The 27927-nt window shown below is 39.5% G+C and overlaps 1 protein-coding gene across 1 annotated transcript in view; it reads left to right on the top strand.

The window, feature by feature from the left end:
* The window catches only part of si:ch211-214p13.3 (poliovirus receptor), a 63791-nt gene extending 36295 nt beyond the window's left edge, over nucleotides 1-27496 (top strand). Inside the window, exons 2-5 of the mRNA XM_067444939.1 lie at nucleotides 19135-19446; nucleotides 21092-21200; nucleotides 26212-26360; nucleotides 26549-27496. Of these exons, the coding sequence (XP_067301040.1) occupies nucleotides 19135-19446; nucleotides 21092-21200; nucleotides 26212-26360; nucleotides 26549-26583 (605 nt within the window). The 3' untranslated portion in view covers nucleotides 26584-27496. The remainder of the gene's footprint in view (nucleotides 1-19134; nucleotides 19447-21091; nucleotides 21201-26211; nucleotides 26361-26548) is intronic.
* Nucleotides 27497-27927: the final 431 nt, after the last annotated feature.

Below are 27927 nucleotides of genomic sequence, written 5' to 3' on the forward strand. Positions count from 1 at the left end.
GGGATCGATTGCTTCTCCTGGATGTTGACTCTGAATATTTTTACACTGAATTTTTTGAGACGTTGAATTATTTTACACTGAATCTTTTGAGACATTAATTTTTTTTTACACTGAATATTTTGAGACGTTGAATTTTTTTACACTGAATCTTTTGAGACGTTGAATTTCTTTTTACACTGAATTTTTTTAAAACATTGAAAAAATGTCATAGGCAAAAAAAAACTGTGCTAGAAATTTGATGGCTTTTAAAATTCAAAGTCTGATTTAGATGCAAAATAAAATTCAGTGTTAAAAATTCGATGTAAAAAATTTCAGTGCTAAAAATTAGAATTCAAAATCCAGTGGCACAGTTTTACTTCCATATATAATATACTTTTCTTTACATTCTAGTTCTTATTTCATAATGTCTATGTTATATATTTATTCCTTTTTAGATAAACAAAGTGTATTAGTATTCCTTTTACATCGCCGTCCTTTAAATAGAATTTGCTCACTTGTTTTTTTTTCTTCACTTATTTTTATTGTTTACTTAGAACATTTATGTATATTATATATCCTTTTTTAACATTCTACATTCTGGTTCTCATTTTATAATGTTACTTTTTAGATACACTGTGTATTTATTCCTTTATATCGCCAACTAATTAACACAACATAAAAATATGTTGTGTTAATTTTTTTCCATGCCTTTTTTACCCTTTCATTTTAACTTATTTTATTTTATATATTTATATTGTTTATTTGTTCCTTTTAAATGCCCTTTTTATTTTTATTTTGTTGTTCTTTACATTTTCATCCCTTTTAAATAGATTTTGTTCACTTGTTTTTGTTTCCCCATTCTGTTCTTATGCTTGTTTATAATGCTCTTGGTAATGTTTTATGTACTTTAATAAATATTCAAAATTTTCCTAAATTGTTCTTTGTGTGTATTTTGCCTTTGGGGAGAGAGGGGGGTGGGGTTTATGGTGTATGTATATTTGAGCAATATCTGCATAGCTGACCTATAACCAATCAAATCACTATGCTATAAGGCCTAGGGTGGGCTAAGTTTTAAAAGTAACCAATAAAATCACTTTACTGGGTTTTCAATGTGCCCTGTCCTCCAATAGCAGTTTGGGTTTTGGGAGTGGTTTTAAAAGAACAACCAATCCAGTTTGAGTTGAAAGGCCAATAGGGGATGGGAGTAGCCTGACAAGCCAGACCCACATCAAGATGTTTGGTCTGGAAACTCATCATAGACAGGGCTCAGTCCGAGGGGTGGGATAAACGGTTGTCTTTCAAACTCCCTCTGCACGCGATAGGATAGCGCTACACCAACCGGAGCAACGACGGTGAAGGGGAGCTCGCTGACTGATTAAACATTCGCCGTATCCGGTCGGCTAAACTCCGAACACATCTTCCCTTTTTAAGAATGACTTCAGTGCCGCTCTTTGTTCTTTTCTCGGAGGAAAGCTTAACTCCAAGTCTTCCGGAGGCACGGGCAGAGCTGATTCGAAAGACCGCCGCCGTTCGCCAGTTTCTGTGTTTACTAGAAGACTGTGTTACTAGAAGCACGCAAACGCAACTCGGCCGTCGCCATTATGGCCCCGCCCGCCGACTCTATAGCCTACCTACACGATGTGATTGGGCCGTCCAGATTCTGAGGAATACAGCTCAGATAGGAATTGAGAGTTGCTAGACCACACTTGCGGGCAAATTAAATTTGCTGCCACTAGGGTGCGTCTAGATTTCTAGGCTAGGATGGGAGGCAAAGCTGCTCAGAGGTGTGAAAATGTCTCCTGAAAAAACCTGATGGGATTACTTGCCATGGCAACAAATGGCTGTAGCATGGAAATATACGGCCACAACATACATCCGATTTGGTATCATTCCGGATGTATACGGATATATACCGATCCATGGAATTTGACCTATCCGGCCAGTATACTCCTGGATTCTTCCGAATTTCAGCAGTGTATACAGGAGTATACGGGTCCGGATACACCTCTTTTCATGCAGTGAAGGTATTGACGCCGATCATCGCAGTCATAACTCCTGGCACATATTAACGCTATAAGTTGAGAATAAAACCGAGGTGAAATTAAAAATAAACTTTAGTCTTAGATCTTGTAGTGATGTATAGTTTGTCAAGGTAATTACTTACATCTGATAATTTTGAGCTAATTCAAGCAAAGAGAGCTTCAGCACGACCACATCCTCGCGGGCCTTATGCTGCGTTCACACCGCACGCGAATGACGCGATTCGCGCGAGTGATTTACATGTTAAGTCAATGCAGAGACGCGAATAGGCTTTCTGCGGCGCGATTCGCGCGAATGAGGCGGCGCGAATGGCGTGATTCGCGCGAATGAAGCGGCAATGATCACGCGAATTGAGCGTTTTGAACGCGTGATTCGCGCGAACCACGCGAAACACGCGAATCGCTCAAGTTGAAAAATCTGAACTTTGGCGGATATTCGCGCCGCGTTAACCAATGAGGAGCCTGCTTACTGCTGTCACGTGGTGAAGTGACGGATGGGAAACCCATAGGGGAACCCCGAGGACAGAGTAATTTAAAAATACTACTCTATTGTGTCACAAAATGTACTTTTAATAGTTTTTCAGGCGAGAATGTAGTTGTTTAAAGCTCAAATATGTGATTTATTTATTAAGAGAGCTCCTATTTGAAAATTTGATCTGGTGTTTTCGGAGGTGTGAGACCCAGGCGATCACCGGAGCTCAGCGCTCATCAACCCCGGTGAGAGCAGCCTTAACTCGGATAGTCTTTCTGCCGACTGCCGCTGCCTGGCAGAACCCACTCCCATGACGCGAATTTGCGTCTGTTGTGTAGTGAATGTCACACGCGAATGAGCACTTTTTGTATAAAAAAAACACAGATTTGAGCATTAAACAACAATATTATCGCCTGAAAAAGTCTTCAAACTACGTTTTGTCACACATTAACAGTAGTATTTTTTACAGAAAAGAAGTCAAGTGACCCAGTCAAAATGACTAGCAGAACCCCCTCCCATGACGCGAATTCGCGTCTGTTGTGTAGTGAATGTCACACGCGAATGAAGCGAATTTGACGCGCGAATGAAGCGAATGGATTCAAAATGTTCACGCGTCCAACTTCGCGCGAATAGCGCGATTTATTCGCGTCATTCGCGTGCGGTGTGAACGCAGCATAAAGAGGTTAATGTATGCGTACGTTTATAAAGCAATAAAGAGCATCTTTGAGGAGCACATTCGCTATGTTTCTTCCTCATAAGAAGAAAGCAGTGTAAAAAATGCAAGATGTTTTCTCAACAACACCCTTGAAAATTTGAGCAAAACATGTCTGCATGAACTCCAGGATGACAGCCCAAATTAACTTGACAGTATTTTATCAGTTTAAATTGTGTGTTGTATGCCACTTACTACTTGCGAGAACCGAAGTAACGTTAGATGGGATATCCAGTGATGTCGGTGCTGTACTTTTAAGAACTACTCAGAGCACATTAACGTGTTAATTTACCTCAGCAATCTCGTAATGAGTCGATCCGTGATTCGGCTTGCTTTAGTTCGTCCTGAAGCCCGGATAAAATAGGTGCATGTTACTTTAAACCCCGTGAGATTACCACGCATTGGTGGGGAGACTGATAGGGGATATACAGTCAGTGCCATCTGTTCTGTTCAGCTAACAATAATTAATGATAGACTGTGCGTAGTGTTTTCGAGGCATTATATGGTCAGTTTACACACAAACAAGCCACAACACAACTGATCGCATTGTGCGAGCAGGTGCTGCGTCCTATGCGTGTGCGTCTGAAATACATGCTTGCAACAATGAGAAAGAGAACGATACTACACCCGATCGTCATTGAAAAATGCAAAACCATATCCCAGCGATGAATGCTGATGTAGGATGCCAGAATGGTGATGAAGTTGAAAGAGAGTTGAAATCAGCTCAACTTTATGGTAATGAGCTATGACGCGGTTCGGCGGCAACAGGCGGCAACCAGTCAGAATGTAGAAGTGCTCCGCTTGAGAGAAATCCAGAGAACGCAGGCCTGTAAACTTTGGTTCCGACCACATTAGTTCCCAAGCTATTTGTAGGAAAGGTTGATCATTGCTGTGCGGGTTTCTCTACCATTTATGACAAGATCATTCATAGTGGTGTGTAATTTGTTAAGAAGTCGCGCAACACTATTTTATAGGCGCTAGAACGCTCGTTGTTCAGCGGGTGTGCAATTAATTCTTACTTTCACATTTAAACGATTTCATGAAGTTAATTTATACCCTACTTGTGGTTAGTATATCCATCAACATGCTTGTTTGATTTGCGGCCTCTTTAAATACAGTTTAAAAAAAGAAAAATCATTCGATCTACGTCAGAGCGGCAGCACGTCCACGGAGCTTTCTACAGCGTCGTTGTCAGGGCGGCAAGAGCGAATTTTGACGCTCTCACCGGCGGCGGTGTGAACGCACGGTTAGAAGGAACGAACGTCTATTGCCGCGACTGCCCAAGGAAATGATTGCTGACGAGGACTTAATCGCTACTGTATTGCAAGTTGTTACTTTATATTAGGCCCATTGATCGACCATGACAAGACGAGACCGTCAAATAACTGTAGGCGTCAGCATCTGCGCACCATGCTGAAGCGGTAGTATCTGCGAACCCAAACATGAGTAAGTACAACCTTTATATGCTCCGGTAAAGGATGTGATTGGATAGATGAGAAGGTAATTAGTGACGTAACGATTGAGTCTTCCTGGCAGAACTTGTGTTAACTTCATTTATTTTTATTTTTTTTATTATTACTTTTATTTTATTATAATAACATGAAACACAGAATGACAACATTACATCCCAGGAAGCAGGAAAATAATATACCTTTTAAAAAGATTCGTAGTTTTACAGCTTTCTTATTGGAAGAGTCAGAAATCAAACACGCATACAATTTTAACTCTTCCAGTAAAAAGGTTAAAGAAAGGCTTACAATTACAAAATTTACATTTAGGTATTCTTTGTGTCAGGGTTTGTAGTGTGGAAAAGGAGCGAGGACTCAATTGCAGGAAGAATGGGCTCTTTATTATAAAAATCAAACAAAAACAACCCAGAGGGGGAAAAACAAGACTTGACTTCTCTTGGCTTGGCTTGGCTTGGCTTGACTTCACTTCACTTCACTTCAGGAGCAGGGAAACATGAGGCAAGTTTGACGAGGAAGGTTTGACAACGATCCAGCACAGGACTGCAAACTAGTGATGTCCGGTTCGCGAACGAATCGTTCTTTTTAACCGGATCTTTATAGTGAACCGGTCGAACCAGTTCACCAAATCGAACTGAATCGTTATAAACGGTTCGCGTCTCAAATCAGGGCTGATCCCACAAGTTACTGTAGTTATTAACTTTCTGCCATCAGTGACAGCCTCTCAAACTAGAAATAAAACGAATATCTTGAAGTAGATGCTGTAACTCCAATCGTTAGCTGAAGTGAGACATGTTTTGCTGAGAGATCTGATGAACTCACGAGCAGCTGATACTGAGCATGCGCGTGTAACCGAACGTACCGGTTGTCGGATCCTCGGATCAGCAGTACAGAATCAAAAACCGTTTCTGTCGGACACGTTCGATACTGAGAACCGATGAGCCGATGAGCTGCGCATGCGTGTTATTTGTTCAGAGGAACGAAATGCAGGTTAAGTGTATAAAACTAATCACGTTTGGAAACATCATAACAAAGCTGTCACTGTATTATTTTAAAGTTTTGGAAACAATGGATTGTAAAACGGTCAAATTAAACATTTATTTGTTTTATCAATAATGCATGATATTTTCAGGAACAGCTTTTATCTTATTTAATTTCTAAGTCGATACAGATTTTAAAATACATGTAATCAAAACAGTAGGTTTGATATAGACTATTCAGCTTGCAGCAGTTCGCAGCTCAGCACCCTATGCTCAGCACACACACACACACACACTGATACAGCGGTTCTCGAGTCAGATCGACCGGTTGCAATGGATCACCGGTACAGAATTGAGAACCGTTTCTATCGGACACGTTCGATCTTTCGGACATGTTCGATTCTGAGAACCGGTGAGCTGAGATACTGAGCATGCGTGATAGCGTCGTAACCGAACTGTTTCTCTCGGACTGGGACAGCTGATGCTGATAATACATGAGCCCGGGTGAACACTTAGGATTTGTGTAAGTAGGCCTATTATGTCAATGTATGTTTATTTAATCCGTGTAAAACATCAGTGTTTGCACGACAGTGACAGTGACAGTCTCTCAAACTAGAAATAAAACTAATATCTTGAAGTAGATGTTGTAACAATCGATTCAGTACGATTTGGTGAACTGTATTTAGTGCAAAACATAAATGAAAAAATGTTTCCAAGATGATGATGATGTCAATTATAATTATTACTATACTAAGTTTTGATTACAAATACTTTATATGGATGTGTTTGAATGTATTTTCATCCGCCGGGATGATAGAAATGACGTCATTACGTAAAGACGTAAAAGAACCGGTGATCCGGTTTTTTTAACCGGATCATGGAAACGAACTGTCCGAAAGAACCGGTTCGCGGAAAAGAACCAAACTTCCCATCACTACTGCAAACACAAGGAGATTAAATGGGGAGCAAACAAAAGAGGGTAATGGGAGAAGACAGGTGGGGCAAATGAACCAATAATCAGGAAACAAGGTGGGTGGGGTTAGACAATTGACATGAGAGCACATGGGACAAAGAAACACATGAACATGTGCTCACACCAAACGTGACATGAACATGCAGTTAATGAAAACTCATAAACTGCATGTTCACACGAAACATGACAACAAGAAAGCAAGCAGCAAGTAAAACACCAGCTGCATGCTATACAACACAAAACACAGACAGGACAGCGCACACACACAACAACACAGAGTGCACAAGAATGAGCGAATGCTCATTCTGTGCACTCACAACAGAAGACAAAACACAAGGAGCATGAATGTCCGAATCCCAACACAAAACCGAAACCCAACTATACAGAAGTGCTGGGACCCGAACACCACGCCCCACACAGAAAATGACAGGGACAGAAGAGCACGCAGCTCGAGCATGCTCAAAGCTGCGTGCTCACACAAGATAGGACAAAATACAGGAGTGTCAGGACTCTGTCACCAAACCAAGAGAAAGCTAGACCGAAGTGACAGAACCCTGACACTTTGTTAATCCACACACTCCTTGGTGTACTCATTGTATTCTTTGAGGATAATAAATGTGCTCACATTCACACAAATGTACCCAATTTATTTGGATTAGCTTTAACATGTTGAATAATCAGAAAAAAAAAAAAAAAAAAAAAAAAAAAACATGTTGAATAATGTGACAGATAGATTGACCGTAAGCCTCACCAGTGGAGAATTAAGCTGACCAAACATCAGCATTGATTCAATGTTTGTCTTTTCAACACTGAAAAGCATGGAATTATGAACATTGATCCAATATTATTTAGCAGTGAAATTTCAACCTCAACCAAAATGATGATTCTGATGGAATTCAACACTAACTCAATATCACAATGCTCATGACTCATCTTTGATCCTGACGAGAGAGACCACAGATGCTACATGGACTATAAATATAAACTATTATATTACCAACTGGAATCAGATAAGTCTGATGGTAATGTTTCAGGTCAGTGAGGACGTTTAAAAATAGGAGGACACAAGATAACAGGGGCGGCTGGTCTATTATGGGCGCTGGGGCGCCGCCCCTCCTACCAAGAATAGAAAAAAAAAAAAAAAATTACGTTTGAAAAAAACGTAACGTTAAGTGTTTTTCATTTTTGTCTGCCAGCTTCATTATGTGCCGCATAACATCATAAATGTGTAGTTTTATGCTCGCCGAGAAAGGGCGCCCACACTATCTAACCAATGGAGCGCTGATATGCGATAAAACGTCACTAAATATGATCAATTCAACCAATCAGTGACGCGCAGTAATAATTCTCTGATGGGCGCTTTGCCTCAGCGCCCATCGGAGAATAACATGAGTTATTTAAATATTTAATATTTAATATTTAAATATACATGAGTTTGGTGTGGTCACGTGTGACGTGGCACGGTGCAGGGGCGGATCTACCGGGGTGGGGAAAACCCTAAGTCTGCCACCCCAGCAGTGTATCCCAAATTCCCAATGTATTAAATATAAATAGTTTCCTCTACCGATTTACATCAGCGGCGCTTCTGTGATGAGATAATAGCAAGAAAATAAGTCTTTCTATTGTTGTTTAAACAAATTACTCAAGAACTGCTGATCTGTGATCCGCAACGCAACTCACCTCTACCGCCGGTTTCACACAGTCCGCTTGCAGTGTGTATTTATTTTTTTCCGTTCCCTTGTTTACAGATAACAGCTTTCACACTGCACACTGATGCGGTCCGGCAGTGCCTTCAGGAGCGTTGCGTCAGCACTGATTATTGAAGTGAAAATCTTATTTCACCTCAGATGCATATAATTGAAAGTCTTATCTGATAAATTGAAATCAGCCATAGATGTAAAGGATGCAGCAGCAAATATTAATAGGGAAAGAAAAGGGTTAAAAATAGCATTACTCTGAAACAAGTGCAGTTATAGCCTACATAAGATAAGTTACCATATATATATTTTTTTTAAAGTGCGTTTTTTTCTCTGAGCACATTCTCTGCAGTCCGAGCGATGCACTGAAGCTCACTCTCGCTCATGTCTGAGGTAAATCATCAACACCATCACCACTTAGCCTACAGTAGGCTACATGTTACTTTTATTGAACTAAATTCATTACAATCGGCAAAAACGAATACGCAGGTTATGAACAAGAGCGCTCCCGCGTCCATGTTTCTCACACTGTTCGTGTGAATCGCAGCACAGTTCAGCGCACACACACACACACACACAAAATACAGGCAGGAACCATATAGACTGTGAAAAATAGGCAGGAACGCGCATCTCTTAAAGGGATCCCCTGGTGTTGAGACTTGTATGGCTTAATATAACATAAATGATGTCTCTTACTGAATTATGTAGTAGAAAACCCATGAAAGATCTACGTTATTTTAAAAATCGATTTTATATTTGGACCATGGGCGGCGCCATTTTGTTTGCGTTCTAGGTTGATGACGTAGAGTGGTTGAACTCCTCAATCAGCTGGCATTACCCGTAGCTATTTTTACCACAACGCAACTCGAAAATTGTTTCAGAGTTAAACAAAACCAATGAATTCCTTTGTAATTATACTTAAAACACACTCAAACATACATGTGCACACAAACTCACCTACACAAGTCACAAACAGATCGGCGGGCGCGCACACGACAGGCTCTGTCTCAATCGAGATGTTGGGCTGCTCAGTCTCCACGACAGGGGCTGAATCTGAAATCGACCCTATACCCTTAAATAGGGCATTATTTGAAGGGACGGACATTTGTAGTGTTGTCCGACACCATAGTGGACATGTTCGAGTGCAGTCATTCAGTCTCACGTTCCACCGCAATAACGAGTAAAGCCGATTTACAAACAGCTGTCCGACTTCACGCACTCAAACATACATGTGCACACAACTCTCTCGCTCACACAGACTCACACAGACTCACACACACCCCAACAGATCGGCGCGAACACACACACACACCCCAAGAGATCGGCGCGAACACACACACACAACAGATCGGCGCGAACACACACACACACACGCACGCACTGCGCGCGCATACATAACCCTCAATCTATTCCCTGTACGTGTTGATATCCTGTTCAACACATCCTGTTCCCTAGATAGACTGTTGATAGTAGATTAACTATAATGCCTAATGTGACCAGCAGAGGGAAATATCTAGGTAGGACGATGGGATAAAGTAACGTGAGGAAGAGAGGCAGGATGTTTTGGTGATGATGCATGCGATTGAGACAGAGCAGTCAGGTGTGTGTGTGCCCGGCCGCCGATCTGTTTGTGACTTGTGTAGGAGTTTGTGTGCACATGTATGTTTGAGTGTGTTTTAAGTACAATTACAAAGCAATTCATTTGTTTTGTTTAACTCTGAAACAATTTTCGAGTTGCGTTGTGGTAAAAATAGCAACGGGTAACGCCAGCTGATTGAGGAGTTCAACCACTCTACGTCATCAACCTAGAACGCAAACAAAATGGCGCCGCCCATGGTCCAAATATAAAATCGATTTTTTAAATAACGTAGATCTTTCATGGGTTTTCTACCACATAATTCAGTAAGAGACATCATTTATGTTATATTAAGCCATACAAGTCTCAACACCATGGGATCCCTTTAAAGAGGCCGCGCTATATTCCAGCTCTTAAAGGGGCCGCGCTATATTCCAGCTCTTAAAGGGGCCCCACTATATTCCAGCTCTTAAATGGGCCGCACTATATTCCTACTCCTGGTGAATATGGACGTCCTCCAGGTATGGTGTGATACTGGTGCGCTCTCAGGTCTGCATCACAGCTTTCACATTACCAATTTATCATACGAACTGTGCCCTGTTCTGCCCTAAACTGCTAGTGTAAAAACTCCCTTTATTTATATTCTTAAAATAAGAGAAATCACTGCTTATTCTGATTTTTTAAGCTTAGGCTTAAGAGACATCAACAAGTTATTTGAAAAACATCTATGACCTTTGCAACATGTCTTGTCTTCATGCTCTGAGTATGGTTTTACTATAAACATACATTTGCATAAAGCATGCATATTTATCCATACCCATGTTGATTAGAGTATTAAAAACTTGAAACATATTAATTTAAGGTAAATTAAGAACTGAGAAAAATGCTCTCCATTACAATTTGTAATTTTCCTCATCTACTGGTTACTCCATCTAATAACAGTAACAATATTTGAAATCTACAAGGACACTCTAAATTCATACTTTAATAATTACATTAGATGCTATTTTTTTGTAAATCATTACTTTGGTGTTAATGTAATAAATAAACAGCAGAAATTGTTCAATTGTTAAAATAAAAAATTTAAAACCACATTGTCCCTCAGCCCCCCCTACTTTTTCCATCACCAGCCGCCACTGCAAGATAATGTGTTACTGTCTCACAGCAGTTTGTATCAGACACACTACTCACAGATCGCATTAGTGAAGTGCCTACTGTTCAGAGCTGTACTGAAAGAAAAATGAGCTGTCACAAACCTAGAATAATGGTAAGTTTAAGTGAATTACACTTACTACAATAATACAAATAAACATGATTAAGGAAATAAATAAAATGCGATGAGATCAGGTTTAGATATAAAAATGGAGTGTTCCGCTTCTAGGGCCCTATTTTAACGATCTGAAACGCAAGTGTCAAAGCGCGAAGCGCAAGTAACTTTGTGGACGGGTCTCGGCGCTGTTGCTATTTTCCCGGTGGGATAAATGGCTCTTGCGCCCGGGGCAAATCTAAAATAGGTTGGTCTGAAGTAGCTTCATTATTCATAGGTGTGGTTTGGGTGTAACGTGAATAAACCAATCAGAGCGTCATCCAACATTCCCTTTAAAAGCAGGTGCGCGAGTTCCATTATGGATTGCTATTATTATGGCGTATTTACCAGGCGCACGCCAGGAGCGGTTCACAGTGAATTTTCTTGTAATTTTCTGATGTTCTTGTAAGAGCAGTGAAAGACAGATGTCCTTATATACGTATATGTCTTGCCACTATTAGGAAAACAGGTCTGATCCTTAATTACTACAATTAGCCTGAATAATTTGTAAGCTAGATTTATGCCTATTTTTTCACATCTTCGTGGCACACCACAATGATTTCCGTCATCTCATGTGTTAATATTTTTTTAGTGTAACAATTTATGATTTGCAAACATAACTGTTGCATCTGTGTAGATTTCATGAGCAAAGTGTATGCACGTTGTGCACGCTATACATTATGGTCAAGCATGCGCCCTTAAAATAGCATAATGAACAACGCGCAACATGCCACTGACTTTAGACTAGGTTTTTTCTGGTCAGTGGCGCAATTGTTTAATGGAACAGCAAAATAGCACCAGGGATTGTTTGCGCCGGAACACGCCTCCTTTTTTGCGCTGAACCGCCCAGTGAGCGCAAGTTCATTCACTAGTTTAGTGACGTGCTTCTGTGGAGGGAAAAGCGCGCTTTTGCGTGGGTGCAAAATAGGAATGACATGCGTCGGTGTACAAAGTCAATTGCGCTGGGTGCAAGATAGGGCCCTTAGTGTCAAAACTGTACATTTTTATTTTTATTATTACAGTATTTGCCTGGAATTGATTAAGCAGCATTTGAGAGTATGAGCATACTTTTTTTTTTTTTTTTACCATTTAAAAACATTGCATGATGTGACCGACTGAAAGGGAATGTCTCGTATGTTACGTATGAAGGAGAGAACAGAGGCGTACGTCCTGTCGCCAGGTGCTGTGCTTCCGCTAGGAGGCAGAGCCACTAGTTCGGCTCCTCAGCAGAAAAAAAGCAATGATCTACCATTCCACTTCCTTATTTATACCCGCGCCACGGGGCGGAGCGTGGAATGCGTGGATCACATGCCAATCTACATTGGCTAGTTTTTAACACACTCAAAGTAGATTGGTCTCTGAAACCAGATCCCAATTCGTCGGTCAGTTTCGACACACGTCTGTTCCCTCCTTCAGGGAACAAGGGTTACATACGTAACAGAGACGTTCTAAACTTGCTTCTCAGTGGATCAATCATTACAGCATCATTTTATTTCGGCGTGTTGAGGATTTTGGTTAGGGAACTGGATGTAGGTTGGGGCAAAGGAAATAATTGCATCCAACATTTGTCACAGCTGTAATGTTAGGAACATCGATGTCCATTGGGTCCATGGACAAGCCATCCCCTCTCCCCTCATCCCCAAGCCAAACACTCATGCTTGATTTGATTGTCACAGTTGTTGTGAATCATAAGCCAAATCAAGTCTGTGTGACTAAATATTTTCTCAAAACACTGGGTGCAGATACTTTTTTATCATCCTTCAGGATAGGTGATCATTTTAATGCTATTGGTGCCAATACTTCAGATTCACAATATTATAGAGGCTATAAAAAATTACTATTGTGCCAAACAAGAACACAAAACACAAAATCAGATGCTCACTTTCTGATTATTTAGTTATTATCAACTGACAACACCTGATGTCACATTAGCTTTGCTTTCTCAGCCACAACTATTGTGTTTCACAGACACAGTTACAACAGCCTAAGAAATGCTAACACATGTACGGGACCAAAAGCCCAACTAAAGCAAATGCTTCCCTCCACAACGATGACTTCAAATGAACCATAAATCATCAACATCTAAACCTCTGTTAATTCTCATTAAGAGCCTTGTAGACGTTTGACTCTGACAGAAATAGTCAAAGTGTCTCTTATATCTGTGATTAAGGGCAGCACATTGGCTCAGTGGGAAATACTGGCTCCTCACAGCAAGAAGATCCTGGATTGAATCCTGAGCCAGAGAGTATTTCCTTCGTCTGGTTTATCTCATAATCCAAAAATGTGTGAATTACAGATGATAAATTGTCTAAAGTGTCTAAAGGTGTGAGTGTATGTAATATGTAATTGGGTTTTGAATTAATTTTGAATTAGTTAATAGTCATGTGTTTCAATAACTTTTAAAGGGATCCCATGGTGTTGAGACTTGTATGGCTTAATATAACATAAATGATGTCTCTTACTGAATTATGTGGTAGAAAACCCATGAAAGATCTACGTTATTTAAAAAATCGATTTTATATTTGGACCATGGGCGGCGCCATTTTGTTTGCGTTCTAGGTTGATGACGTAGAGTGGTTGAACTCCTCAATCAGCTGGCGTTACCCGTAGCTATTTTTACCACAACGCAACTCGAAAATTGTTTCAGAGTTAAACAAAACAAATGAATTGCTTTGTAATTGTACTTAAAACACACTCAAACATACATGTGCACACAAACTCACCTACACAAGTCACAAACAGATCGGCGGGCGCGCACACACACACCTGACTGCTCTGTCTCAATCGCATGCATCATCACCAAAACATCCTGCCTCTCTTCCTCACGTTACTTTATCCCATCGTCCTACCTAGATATTTCCCTCTGCTGGTCACATTAGGCATTATAGTTAATCTACTATCAACAGTCTATCTGGGGAACAGGATGTGTTGAACAGGATATCAACAAAGGGAATAGATTGAGGGTTATGTATGCGCGCGCAGTGCGTGCGTGTGTGTGTGTGTTCGCGCCGATCTGTTGGGCTGGGTGTGTGTTCGCGCCGATCTGTTGGTGTGTGTGTGTGTTGCTGTGTTCGCGCCGATCTGTTGGGGTGTGTGTGAGTCTGTGTGAGAGAGAGAGTTTGTGTGCACATGTATGTTTGAGTGCGTGAAGTCGGACAGCTGTTTGTAAATCGGCTTTACTCGTTATTGCGGTGGAACGTGAGACTGAATGACTGCACTCGAACATGTCCACTATGGTGTCGGACAACACTACAAATGTCCGTCCCTTCAAATAATGCCCTATTTAAGGGTATAGGGTCGATTTCAGATTCAGCCCCTGTCGTGGAGACTGAGCAGCCCAACATCTCGATTGAGACAGAGCCTGTCGTGTGCGCGCCCGCCGATCTGTTTGTGACTTGTGTAGGTGAGTTTGTGTGCACATGTATGTTTGAGTGTGTTTTAAGTATAATTACAAAGGAATTCATTGGTTTTGTTTAACTCTGAAACAATTTTCGAGTTGCGTTGTGGTAAAAATAGCTACAGGTAATGCCAGCTGATTGAGGAGTTCAACCACTCTACGTCATCAACCTAGAACGCAAACAAAATGGCGCCGCCCATGGTCCAAATATAAAATCGATTTTTAAAATAACGTAGATCTTTCATGGGTTTTCTACTACATAATTCAGTAAGAGACATCATTTATGTTATATTAAGCCATACAAGTCTCAACACCATGGGATCCCTTTAAAAAGAAAAAGCAGTAGCTCGCCAAACATGAAAAAAGAAGGAAAAGATAACAAAGTAAAGGCTACATATACGTTAAAGTCAGTTTGCTCACAGGCTCCATGCTGGGCAAGACCATAAAACCCTCGTTGTTGTATAATTGAATTGAAGAAACAGAAATTAATTACAGTCATGGATTAAATACATTTACATTTAATCATTTAGCAGACACGTTGCAAAAAAGGGGAGAGCAATAGAAGCAACGAAACAAACAAGAAGCTGTAAGAAGTCTCAGTTAATTAAGCACAGTACAGTTTTTTTTTTTTTTTTTGGACAAACAAACAAAAATTAATGGATAGTGCTATTCTTTATTGGTCAGGTGCAATTGGAAGAGATGTGTCTTAAGATGTTTTTTATACAGACTCGGCAGCACGAATTGAGATCGGCAGGAACATAGATAAACAGGATAAATAGAACAAAAAGGTGTAAACACTAACTCCATCGAGAACGGACAAACACTGAGTGAAGGGGAGGGACTTAAATACACATCAGTAGGGTTGCACCAACTGCTTGTAAGTTCTTTCACAAATTGTAATGTAAAGTCCACACTATAGAGGCTTACTAACTACTAGCTGGTTTGTAACTAAATCTGTACTTTGTTTCAGTTGCGCCATTTGTTTTTAAGGCAGACCGTAACTAGCAGGTCGTAAGTTCTCCGTAAAGTAATGCATAGTCGCATAATAGGGTGTTTACCCTCAAAGAACCTATAGCAGCCTTCAAACACGTGAGCAAAGTTGAAATGCAGTGCGTTTCAGTTTATCCTTCATTCGAACTACTTTTGCCTCACGTAACTAATGGTAAAAATTTGTTTCCATTATTTATAATTCTTAATAATTAATAACATAAGTACATTCAGAAACATTCAGTATTTGAAACAAAAATGTATAAAGATCAATAAATAGATACTGAAACTAAACAAAAAAAAAACATAAGAAATAACAGACGGTTAAGTGGAAAGGTTTATAAGGGTTTGAGTGATTGTCGATATCGATAACATTAGAAAATATATATTTAATCTGCAACATAAAGATATATGTGGCCTTTACGTTTTAAATGCATCATTGTGTAAAAAAAAACATGAGGAGAGTTGGAAGATCAGTGTGCTAGTTCTTTTCTCTCCAAGCTGGCAGAATTGAAGTATAAATTACTTAAATCAAAATGTAGAGTGTGTGTATGAGGATGTTAACTGTGACCAGATGGACAGGCCAGTTTACGATGACAGGATGCATGTAATACAGACGCAATTATGCACTAATAAAGAGGCAATTATGCTAGCATGTCACAAAACTTTACTTTTTACACACTCAAAAGCAAGTTATTTTTTTCACAAAAGGAGTACATACTTTTAGGGCATGGACTAAATAGAAAAAAATTGGGATGCAGCAAATGTCTCTTGAGTTAAAGGACAACTCCGTCGAGAAATGAACCTAGGGGTAATTAACAGATGGTTACAGAGTAGATCATTCTCTGGGATGTGTTTTCATGGAAATCGAATGTAAAGAGTTGTATCTCTAAAAACAGATTAGCTTATAACGCTAGTATATGGTAGCCTGACGTGGTCATACTCAATTCTAGTCAGAATATTATGAGTCTGAAACTGCTCCATTGGGCTGTGATTATGAGGCGTGTTTTAACCGAACCAGGAAAGACATCAATAGGATAGACCTACAACCTCTGCTCTGCACCTCTGAACTTCAACTGCACTGTGTTGCCAAGTCCGCATTTTTTTCCCCGTGGGTTGTTTTCTATGTGTGCAGGTTTAAGCGACTATTATGTGATATAGACCCATGAGTGCGAATTTTAGCAGGCAACCTTGCCAAAATAACACACATTTTACCCCCCAAACAGTTTCTGTTCGGGGATAATTACTCCTCTATGGAGCAAGGCCAGACCGAACTGCTCGACCTAAAAAATTTGTGGGTGGGGCTAAGTTCGGCTGGCATCCAGGCTAAGTATATGGGGCAGAGTAAGTGAAATTAAATCGCTAGTTAATACCACCAACAAGGCTGAAAACTAAACTAGCCTCACACTAACACAGTAGCATAATGAGGGTCCCTACATGCAAACCGAATCATTGAGAACTTTGTAAGAGTACAAACAGTTTAATAAGAAGATACTTTATAAACACAGAGCATTACGTGTTCACGGACAGGCGCCATCTTGGAAAACAGTCTCGACTTGTCGAGCCACGAGCGCTGTTCTAAGTGATGAATCTGTTTTTAGAGACAAAACTCTTTACATTCAATTTTCATGAAAATTTGAAACGATTTTCAATTGTGTATGGGATTGCTGAGCTGGGGAAGAGTTTGTGAAACAATGACAGACACATTTGCGCTCACTGCAGCTGGAGCCAGGCTTTTAAATAAACACAAAAGAGTGCTTTCAGACAGTAAAATTTAGAAAAAAAATACTGCCATTATCTGGTAGGCTAGCATGGTTTATAATTGTTATAATAAAATTGCACACATATGTCTAACATTTGCAATTGTTTATCATTTGTTTAAAACTGGGATGGGCAAACACTGTCCTGTGGAATTTAACTCCAACCCTAGTTAAACTGAACCAGCTAAATAAGGGCAGAATCTGAAATCGCCCCCAAACCCTGAATCACTATTCCCTACCTTAGTCCACTAATACAGACTTGATGTGTGAATGAAAACGAGTGAGCGAAATCGGACAGCCGTTGAGCAGACATGTGGGCGAAAATTCCTTGTTGATGCTAGAGGTCAAGCTGATAGAAGAGCAACTTTGACTGAAATAACCACTCGTTACAACCGAGGAATGCAGCAAAGCATTTGTGAAGCCACATCATGAACAGCCTTGAGGCGGATGGGCTACAACAGCCGAAGACCCCACCGGGTACCACTCCATTACAAATAGGAAAAAGAGGCTACAATTAGCACGAGTTCACCAAAATTGGACAGCTGAAGGCAGGAAAAATGTTGCCTGGTCTGATGAGTCTCGATTTCTGTTGAGGCATTCAGATGGTAGAGCCAGAATTTGGCATAAACAGAATAAGAACATGGATCCATCATGCCTTGTTACCACTGTGCAGGCTGCTGGTGGTGGTGTAATGGTGTGGGGGATGTTTTCTTGGCACACTTTAGGACCCTTAGGGCTAATTGGGCATCGTTTAAATGCCACGGCCTACCTGAGCATTGTTTCTGACTATGTCCATCCCTTTATGACCACCATGTACCCATCCTCTGATGGCTACTTCCAGCAGAATAATGCACCATGTTACAAAGCTCGAATCATTTCAAATTGGTTTCTTGAACATGACAATGAGTTTACTGTACTAAAATGGCCCCCACAGTCACCAGATTCCAACCCAATAGAGCATCTTTAGGATGTGGTGTAACGGGAGCTTCGTGCCCTGGATGTGCATCCCACAAATCTCCATCAACTTCAAGATGCTATCCTATCAATATGGGCCAACATTTCTAAAGAATGCTTTCAGCACCTTGATGAATCAATGCCATGTAGAATTAAGGCAGCTCTGTAGGCAAAAGGGGGTCAAACACAGTATTAGTATGGTGTTCCTAATAATGCTTTAGGTGAGTGTACATATAGCACACAACATGTTGAAGATTAAAGAATAGGCTGTTAGTTTATTAAATGTTAAGTTATTTCCCCACAAAAGCAGTTTATTCAGAGTAGTGAAGCCTCTCCTCCATTGACATCCATGAAAAAAGTCCTGTGCAGGACTGTTTTTTAAGTCCCGCTCCCGCTGGGGTTATATTCAGCACCCACCTGCTCCTGTTCATAAAGGTCAGGAACATGATATTCAATGACAGACTGCTCCCGTTCAAATTATACCAGAGTTACTGACCGCAACTGTGTTTGAATGCAGGCCTCTATCTCCTTCCCTGCACAGCACAAGCAGTTACACTTTTTAGAGTTACACTTTTTTTTTTTTTTGATAAGGTTGCAGGTTTGGCTTCCAATGGCTTGTTGATGATCAATAGATAGAAGCCACAAGCAGGTTTTTACCAGTGTTGGAGCTAAACTCTGCAGGATGTCCCTCAAGAACCGAGTTTGCCTTTCCAAACTATCAAATAAAAAATATATTAAAATAGCATTATTATATTTATGTTTTCATTTTTCTTTCTCTTAACATGCGCAAAATGTTTTGATTGATTGACTGATCTAGTTCTTCATGGTCACCACAGACACGAGCCCTGTGAATGCGAGCGTGACTGTGGATGCAGTCCCTGTGGCTAGACGCTCTGAGGTTACTTTGGCGACCTGCACATCTTCTACAGTACAATCGGCTGCTGAGGTGTCATGGGTTTTGGGCACTTTGTCTGATTCTGTGAAGGTATCGACCAACACTGTGAAACATCTGGATGGGACGTTTACGGTCACAAGCAATCTGATTGCTACACCAACTGTACAGATGAATCAACAGCTTGTAAAGTGTGTGATCAGACATGCCACAATGAAAAAGGACCAGGAAATTGATCACAAGATCATTGTGCACTGTAAGTGAAACAAGCCTTTATAAGATGAAACAAACTTTGGTAACACTTTAGTATGGGGAACACATATTCACTATTAACTACGACTTTTTCCTCAATAAACTCCTAACATACTGCTTATTAATAGTTAGTAAGGTAGTTTTTGTAGCATTTCAGTTTAGGTATAGGGTAGGATTAAGGGATGTAGAATAAGGTCATGCAGAATAAGGCATTAATATGTGCTTTATCAGTTAAAGCTAATAAACAGCCAATATCCTAGTAATATGCATGCTAATAAGCAACTATTTAATAACTGAACCTTAAAATGAAGTGTTACCCAAACTTTCACTTTGAGGGCCAATTCCTGCCTCAGCTGGCTGATAGTATAATTGGTAATTAAAGATTTAAATGCATTATATTGATTTATTATTTCCATGTGAAATAGAAGGACACTTTAACATACTTTTAAAAATAGTACTTATTGTAGAATAAAACAACTGCAAACTGAATGAAACCTATTTTTTATTAATATTATATTATTTAATATTAGTTAAATTGTTAATATTTAGCGTCTTTGACCAACTTAAGTATGACTTATACATCGTTATATTCTTTAAGGCTAAAGTGTTCTGCTCCGTGTACTGTCAAGTATTTATGGTAAACCAAAATATACTTCAGTCATTTCTATTTAAATTTGTGTCATGTATTTGTAAATACACATTTGCAATTAAGTTGTAATGTAGTCAATTTAAAATACATATACTTTAAATTAAATATATTAAATAACACTCCAGTTAAAATTATAATCAAGGACTTCAGTTTGCACTTTAGTATGTTAGACAGCACATTAAAATAATGGTAATCTTTAAAGTAAAATTCTTTTAAATGTAATTTAAAAGTCAATTTTTAAGTCGACATTATAAAAAGTACACTGTTAAAATAAAATAAAAATGCACCCCTTGAGTATGCAAAGTTTTAATTTTTAGTGTCATAAGTATATTATCTGCAAATCAAGGTCGTTTTATTTAAAATAAACTTTTAAGATTTGAAGTGCACATTCAATAAAATTAAGACTTTTTCACAAGCATTGTATTCTCAATTTACAGGCCTATATGTGTCTCGTGTTATCCACTAGTGTACACATTTATTATTTGATTTATTATTTGATTTATTAATTGGTTGTTGATGGATCAGTTGATCTGTCATTGGAACGGATTGCACAAATGCATACAGGAGTTGTCACATCAAACAAAGGAAAATGGTGCAAGGACTCAAGTGCAGTAAGAAAGGTGATTTATTTACAAAATAAAACAAACTCAAAACAAAACCCACGAGGGGCAAAATACATAATCAGAACATAACTCAAAACATACCAACAGGAATCACAGGGAAACGGGAGACGTAGACATAACGATCCGAAAGACTGACAAACACCAGGGGCTTATAAAAGGGAACAAATGAGGCAGGGACCGAGGGACCATAGGTGGGAGAAATCAAACACTAATTAGATAACAAGGGGGGAGGGATCAGACAATGACAGAAGCACAATGGCCATACTGACAAAACCCACATGTGCACACAAGACAGGACAGGCATGTGACAGGAGTTTGTTGTGCTGGATTGTAGCAAGAACTTTGCAATCATATGTTTGTGTCTGTGTGTTTTAAAGATCCACCTCAGCTGGTCTTTGTGACACCTTTCAAAAATGGTTCTAATGCTGAAGTGTATCAGTGTGAGGCAGATGCCAATCCAGCAGCTACACACTTCCGCTGGCACAGGTAGGAAATATAATATGCAAGTAGAGATGACGACTCAAATGTAATATTCTTAATTATCAACAACTCTAATAAAATTGTCAGGTACAGCATGTACCATAATGTCATTGTGGCACATTGTCATATTAAGTGTTTTTTTTTTTTTTTAAGTAAAAGGAGAGCTAAAAGATATCTAGTGGGATTAAATTACCAAATTTTATCCAACTAAAATGCATGGGGTAAAAAGGTAACAGGAAATGTCCTGTATGTTGGCATAAACTTGTAAAAGGGAAAGTGTGAAATATTAAGGGATTTAGTTAAAGGTAGGGTATGTAGGAATTGGTTAAAAAAAACTTTTTTTTCCAAACTTTCTTTATATATCAATACATAATTAAAATGTAGGTACTCTGAAAAAGAAAGTATAAAAATTGAGTGTCTGTAGACCTCTCACGACTGTTTTAAAGACAGCTCATTATTTCCATTCACTCCACCTTCTCCCTTCTGGGCTCTTTCCAAAGCCACGCCCCCAAAATACATGAACGCTACACCGGCCGCTCAGCTCAGCTGGAAGACGCATTATTTACCTCAGACGAGCAGTGTGCATGTAGTGACATAATGTCAGAATCACATGTAATAAAAAATCGAACTTTATCAGTATGAATATAAACAAATAAGATGTCTTTTAGTACTCACTATCAAGCTAGAATGGTAAAGTTTAAAATATATTTTTGTTTGATTTGGTAACGAGCTAGTTATATTTACAAGGCAAAGAAAACGGGTAGCATCATGTTTTTTCAATAACGTCAGTTATATTGTAATGAAGATGAATTTTGTGTAAGATTCATAACATATACTGTGTTTTGCATATAAGATTTTCCATGATGAAAGCATTGTTGATTAGTAGTAGCTAAAGCTAACTTAGTTCAAAAAAAAGTTCCTGGATGCGGTGTACTAGCGTTTACACATGCATTTTGTTATCGAAAGTTGAATTTTGTGAAATTCATAACAACAGCGATTAACTTGAGCTAAGCATATTGAGTATTTATCATCTCTACTAATGGCTAAGTGTATAATATTGTAACTTTATGCTAAGTGATGTCATGTTAGCTATTAGGCAGCTTCATGTGCTCGTGATACATGCTTCATGAAAACATAAACCAAAAAAATGTATAATCAAAATGAAAGATTACCTGTCCAGCAGAAATAGAGCCAGCAATGAGTCGATTTTCAGGTACCTGAGTTCTCACCATCGTTGAAAAGCCATGCAGATATTTACTCGCGTTTGATTTCTTTGTTTATCCAAAGACTTTCTGTGCATTGCCTTCTCTCGTACTGTCTTCCTTTTTTTGCATTGTTTGCCTTCGCTGACTGCAAAACCCTGCACTGTGCATTTTGAATGCTCTTTCTCTGCCATTATTTGGCCTAGGTTTTTTGCCTCTTGAACTGCTCGAATCAAACGAGCGGGCGCATGTGGGCAGATCCTGTAGCGAAAGCGGTGGTCGCCATGGTAGCGAGAGAGAGTGACAGTCGCCCAAGCCAATCATTTGTTTCGTCCCGAACAAAAATAATGAGCGGTGTTTATTGCACATTAAAAAGTCCAGAGTCAGTCGTTTTTACTCTCCTTTTCAGAGTACTTACATTTTAATTATGTATTGACATATAAAGAAAGTTTAAACAAATTTGGACAAAAGTGTTTTAGATCAGTCCGTCCTACCCTAACTTTAATTAAAAAACTAGAGCAAATATTTACAATGATCATTATCCCAGTTTCATAGGGGTGGTTGAGCAGCCTGGTCTCATCGTTAATATGTAGGTATAGGTTCAAATACACAAAATGTATGTTTTTGTACGTTTGGAAAGGTGCTGAAATGTAAAATATGGATGTATTGGTGACATTAAAGGGATACTTCATACCTCTCTCGTCTCAGTGGGTGCACTTAATCTCTCATTAGTTCATTCACTATCAAATTAGAAGCGACTAAACACCTCCACATTTTCCCTATTTAAATACAGTTATACCAATAGTTGAACGATCAAGTATGGTGACACAAAATAAAACATGGAGCTTTTCAAAGCAGGTTAAAAAGGAGAACTATAATGTATGGCGGAATAGCACTTATGAGAGTACTTCGACTCAGGCGCACTAAAAAAACATATCTTTCAATAAGGGGGAGGGGGAGATGTGAGGGAGGATGTTTCAGCCGGGACTTTTTACTGCGCCAGGTTAAAGTACTCTCAGAAGTGAGAGTACTCTCTTTACCTTCATAAACTTGTACTGAGAAGGATATACTGTGTAAATAGGCTAGTTTAGCAACACCGTGTGAACTTTTTGAAGTTTAAAGTTTAGAGTTTCAGAGAAACCGTTACACCTATCCGACCATTGTGTTTGTACATGCATTTGTGTACCGTTGTAAATAATCTTTAAATACAACATTGTAACAATGTTAGGAAGAAGAAGACTGCTTAGACTTGTGTGTTTTATTTAGTTTCTTCAACTTCAAAGCATAAGTCGCGCTTCACAGTGTTATAATAAACTCAATACAATCCACAAAGTTTCCCCGCAGCTCTGCAGAGCATCCAGCGAACACACACGAGTCCTCAGCTTCTCTCTCCCTCAGTCCTCGTTATCTCGGGTAACTCCCCTCTTCCTCTCTTATTGGCTTCTTTATTTCTAGTCCTCATCTTTTCTTTGCCCTCCACCAGATTATTGACTGTTACGCATGTGTCTGGTCTCTGGCTCTCGTGTCTGGCTTGTGCATGTTAAGCTTGGAACATACTCTGCAAAAACAAAGAAATTTGTTTGTTTTCTCGAGGTGGCAAGAACAAGAACAAAGTTCGTTCTGGCAGTACATTCCATACTTCACGAGAAAAGCAGGTGCTGATCATCTGCGTTTATCCGCATTAACCCCGCCCACTTTAAATGTATGACCAATCACACAATATTTCTCGGATACCCGCAAGAAGAAAGTTCTACTCAGGCGATGTGTCGAGAACAAGCTGCGAGAACTCACAAACCAGGGATGCGAGAACATACTGACATCATCTTGTTCTCGGAGCCCTGGGAGCGAGAACTTTTTTCTCTGTTCTTGCGGAGTATGTTGCAGCCTTAAGTCTGTACTTGTCACAGATCTACCAGACTCTCTCACCTCCTGCACACAGCAATCACAGTCACCTGAATACTAATATTTTAGGGGTTAAGGGGGGGATTGAGCCCCTGCCCCTTTGAAAATAAAAGTGCCCTTTTCAATCGCACCACAGTGCCCTCGCGAACGCGATTTCCACCACGCACCGAGAACGATTTCTACCGAGGGAGACCATCCCCCTTCTTCCGTAAGGCAAATTTCTACCGAGGGATTTTCTGCCTGGGTCTATATCCGCTTAAGTTGATCATTAAAAGAGAATTTGGGTGTGTCTCAATCAGTTCCCTAGTTCAGTAATCAGGGCACTGATCAGGACACAAATCAAGGGGCTGACTCCCCGATCAATGCCCTGACTACTGAACTAGGGAGCTTATTGAGACGCAACAATGTTGTTTGTCGGCTTTGGTGGCTGATTGCTTTATTTCCATTAAAAGACATCATCTGCTTTTGCCTTTGGGTACTCTCTCTCTCTTCTGACAGTGTTTTGGTGTATTTTATGATTGTATTGTCACTGAAATATTACAGTAAGCAGATGAGTAAACTGCATTTAATAAATGCAACTGAAAACATGTAATTGATATGACAATTAAAAACAATAGAATCAACAAAAACAAAAAAAAATCCACAATTGTATTGTCCGTGCATGGGAGCTGCTACACATTCACACAGATTTATAAATATTTTACGCTTTTAGTGTGTTTTTAGTTACGTTATAGTGTGTATGAAAATGTACATGTAAATACATGTTGTAGAACCACACTTTATGTAAAAATGATGGTGGCCCAGTAGTGCAGCCGTACTAAATTAAACCACAACACAACGGAATTAAACCACAACACAACAAAATCGCTCCTGAACACAAGGGGGCTCTCGGAGTGCAATAAAGTTAGTTTTCCTTGCCATTGTTAGATATGCCAGTCTTAAAAAAGATATTTACACTAATATCAGTTTTATGTGTGTAACCATTGTATATCGACATTTATATTTATGCATTATGTGGTGCTATTGATGATGGCCAATATAAGGAAGGAAATCCCACAGAATAGAATTTTGTTAAAAAAAGGGCATAGAGCTGCTTGATTTATTTGTTTTTTGTAGATTTTCAAATATAAAACTTGTTGAAAAGTTTTCAGTGTGTGCATTGGTTCTTTGTGAACACTATCTCATTTAAACAAAACCGTGATAATATTGATAACCGTGATCATTTGGGTCACTATAACCGTGATGTGAAATTTCCATACCGTTTCATCCCTAATTGTGACATGATGTGTATGTACAGCTTTTTTTCTTAGGCCCTATATTTCACTCAGTCCTTTGCCAGGTTTTGTAAACTACTAGGCATTCAGATGACAGCATGCATTTTTATAATACAGTCTAAAAAACAGCAGACAGTGTGTCTCTTGTGTTAGTCAGGCCAACGGGGGTGTGTGGGTGCTAAAACCACAGTATAGTGATGATGGGGACAGTATAAAGAGCATCGTCCTTCAGATGAGACTTTAAACTGAGGTTGTGACTCTCTGTGGTCATGAAAAATCCCAAGATGTCCTTTGAAAAAAGATTAGGGGTGTAACCCTGGCATCCTGGCCAAATTTGCCCATTCTCCTCTGTCCATCATGGCCTCCTAATCATCCCTATATACTGATTGTCTCCTCTCCACCAATCAGCTGGTGGAGCAATATGGCTGCCATCGCATGCCATCGCAATATGGCTGCCATCGCATCATCCAGATGGATGCTGCACATTGGTGGTGGTTAAGGAGATTCCCCCTTCCATGTAAAGCGCTTTGAGGACCGATAAATGTGATCTATAAATGTAACTCTCTCATGTATAAAAATAATAATATTATTATTACTAAACTGGTTTTGTATTCTCTGCTTTTTTTTCCCGTGGAGCAGCACACACCAGACGATCCCTAATGATGCCATTAAAACTGAAGGAAATAAACTTGCCTTTTTGAAACTGACATCTGATCTCAGTGGCCTGTATATCTGTGAAGCTTCAAACGAGTATGGTTCAGCAATTGGCTCGCTCTACTGGGAAAAAGGTGATTTCCTGTGAATTCCTTTCCTACTTTACAAAAACAATGTTTATCAAGAGATTGAGATGATGGTAATGGGGAATGTCTGACATAACACACATCTTATTTTATTTTTGTGAGTACATGTTTTGATGAAAGAAGATACAGCAGTTTGTTTAGACTACAGTGTTTATCATGCATTTTCTTTTCTCTAGGGGAAAAGGCAAAAGACAACCATTATGAGCTTTGAGCTTATGAGCTTTTGATGCCATTTGGATGTACTTCATCTTGGATAAAATAAAATATATTTACCACTCTATCCTTTTACATGTTATAATGTACCTATGGGGCATTTTGTCACATTTTTCTTCCATTCTTTCGGGGTAAATCAAGAAAAAAGTAAACACTGTCATTAATAAAACAAAGCCACATAATTGTACTGGACATATGTGCAATTAATGTGGAAAAAATAAATACTCTAAACCCCAAGTGGATTTACACAAACAGACAGTCAAAAAGTGTTAGGTTGTGCCCCGCTCTCCCCTATACTGGAACGGTTGGACTGTATTGGGTGATGGCTTAAATCTAGCATTCTTCAATTGGGTGTCGGTAAGAACACACTGGATTCAAACAGTTCCAGGCAAAGAAGGTTTAATTTTTGTCAGTCTTTGGCTGAACACAACACAGTAGTTCACATGCTTTACAGCTTTATAGTATGAATTGATGCGTACGTGTGTGGTCTACAAAGAGAAAGGAATAAAGATATTTACAATGTGTCTGGAGTATCATTGCTCAAACCTTTTCTCAATACACTGTTTCCAACATAAATCTCTCAACTAATGTCTTAATTCTCAAGTTATTAGAATAAATCAACACCGCCACTTGGTGGTCAGAAATGGTAAAACACTCAAAACCAATTTAATTGAAAGCATGTAATTAGATCGCATTCATTAACTTTAAATAGCAAGTGCCTCAGCTGTTAAAGTCATGATCACACACACAAATGCATGCAAACCAAACACTGGTTGCAATGTATATAATACGCCTGGACTTATGCTATGTTTTGTTTACGCTTTATTATGTGTGTGCGGGCAATCGTCCATGAGGGGCTGCCCGCCTTACTTTCAGTTTGTTTGTTTATTAAAATCTTTTGGTTGAACGTTCGCCAGTTCCCGCCTCCTTCCTTTCCATCTAAGAACCCTGTTACACAGTTTTTCCTATTTGTAGTGGAGATGAGTGATAACCGGTTAGGTCTTCTGCTGTTGTAGCCCATCTGCCTCAAGGTTGTGCATGTTGTGGCTTAGTGACGCTAGTCAGGTAAATGAGTGAAACACACAAAACACACATTTTTATCAAATCATACGTCATTAATAGACGTTAACTTCCGCAATTTATTATGATTGCACTCACATCAGCAACGAACCATACCAGAGTTCACATGAACCGAACCACAGACCACCTTTTTAAGCGGGCTCGAGTACGATTTGTGGGTGTGCACCCGAATTTGTAAGACCACATTCACATCATCCAAACGAACTCTGACATCCATCGAACCCGGGTGCGCATCAAAAGTGCTAATGTGACAAAACCCAAA

Source organism: Pseudorasbora parva, chromosome 5 (assembly GCF_024679245.1).
Source record: "Pseudorasbora parva isolate DD20220531a chromosome 5, ASM2467924v1, whole genome shotgun sequence".
In the NCBI taxonomy this organism is placed as follows: Eukaryota; Metazoa; Chordata; class Actinopteri; order Cypriniformes; family Gobionidae; genus Pseudorasbora; species Pseudorasbora parva.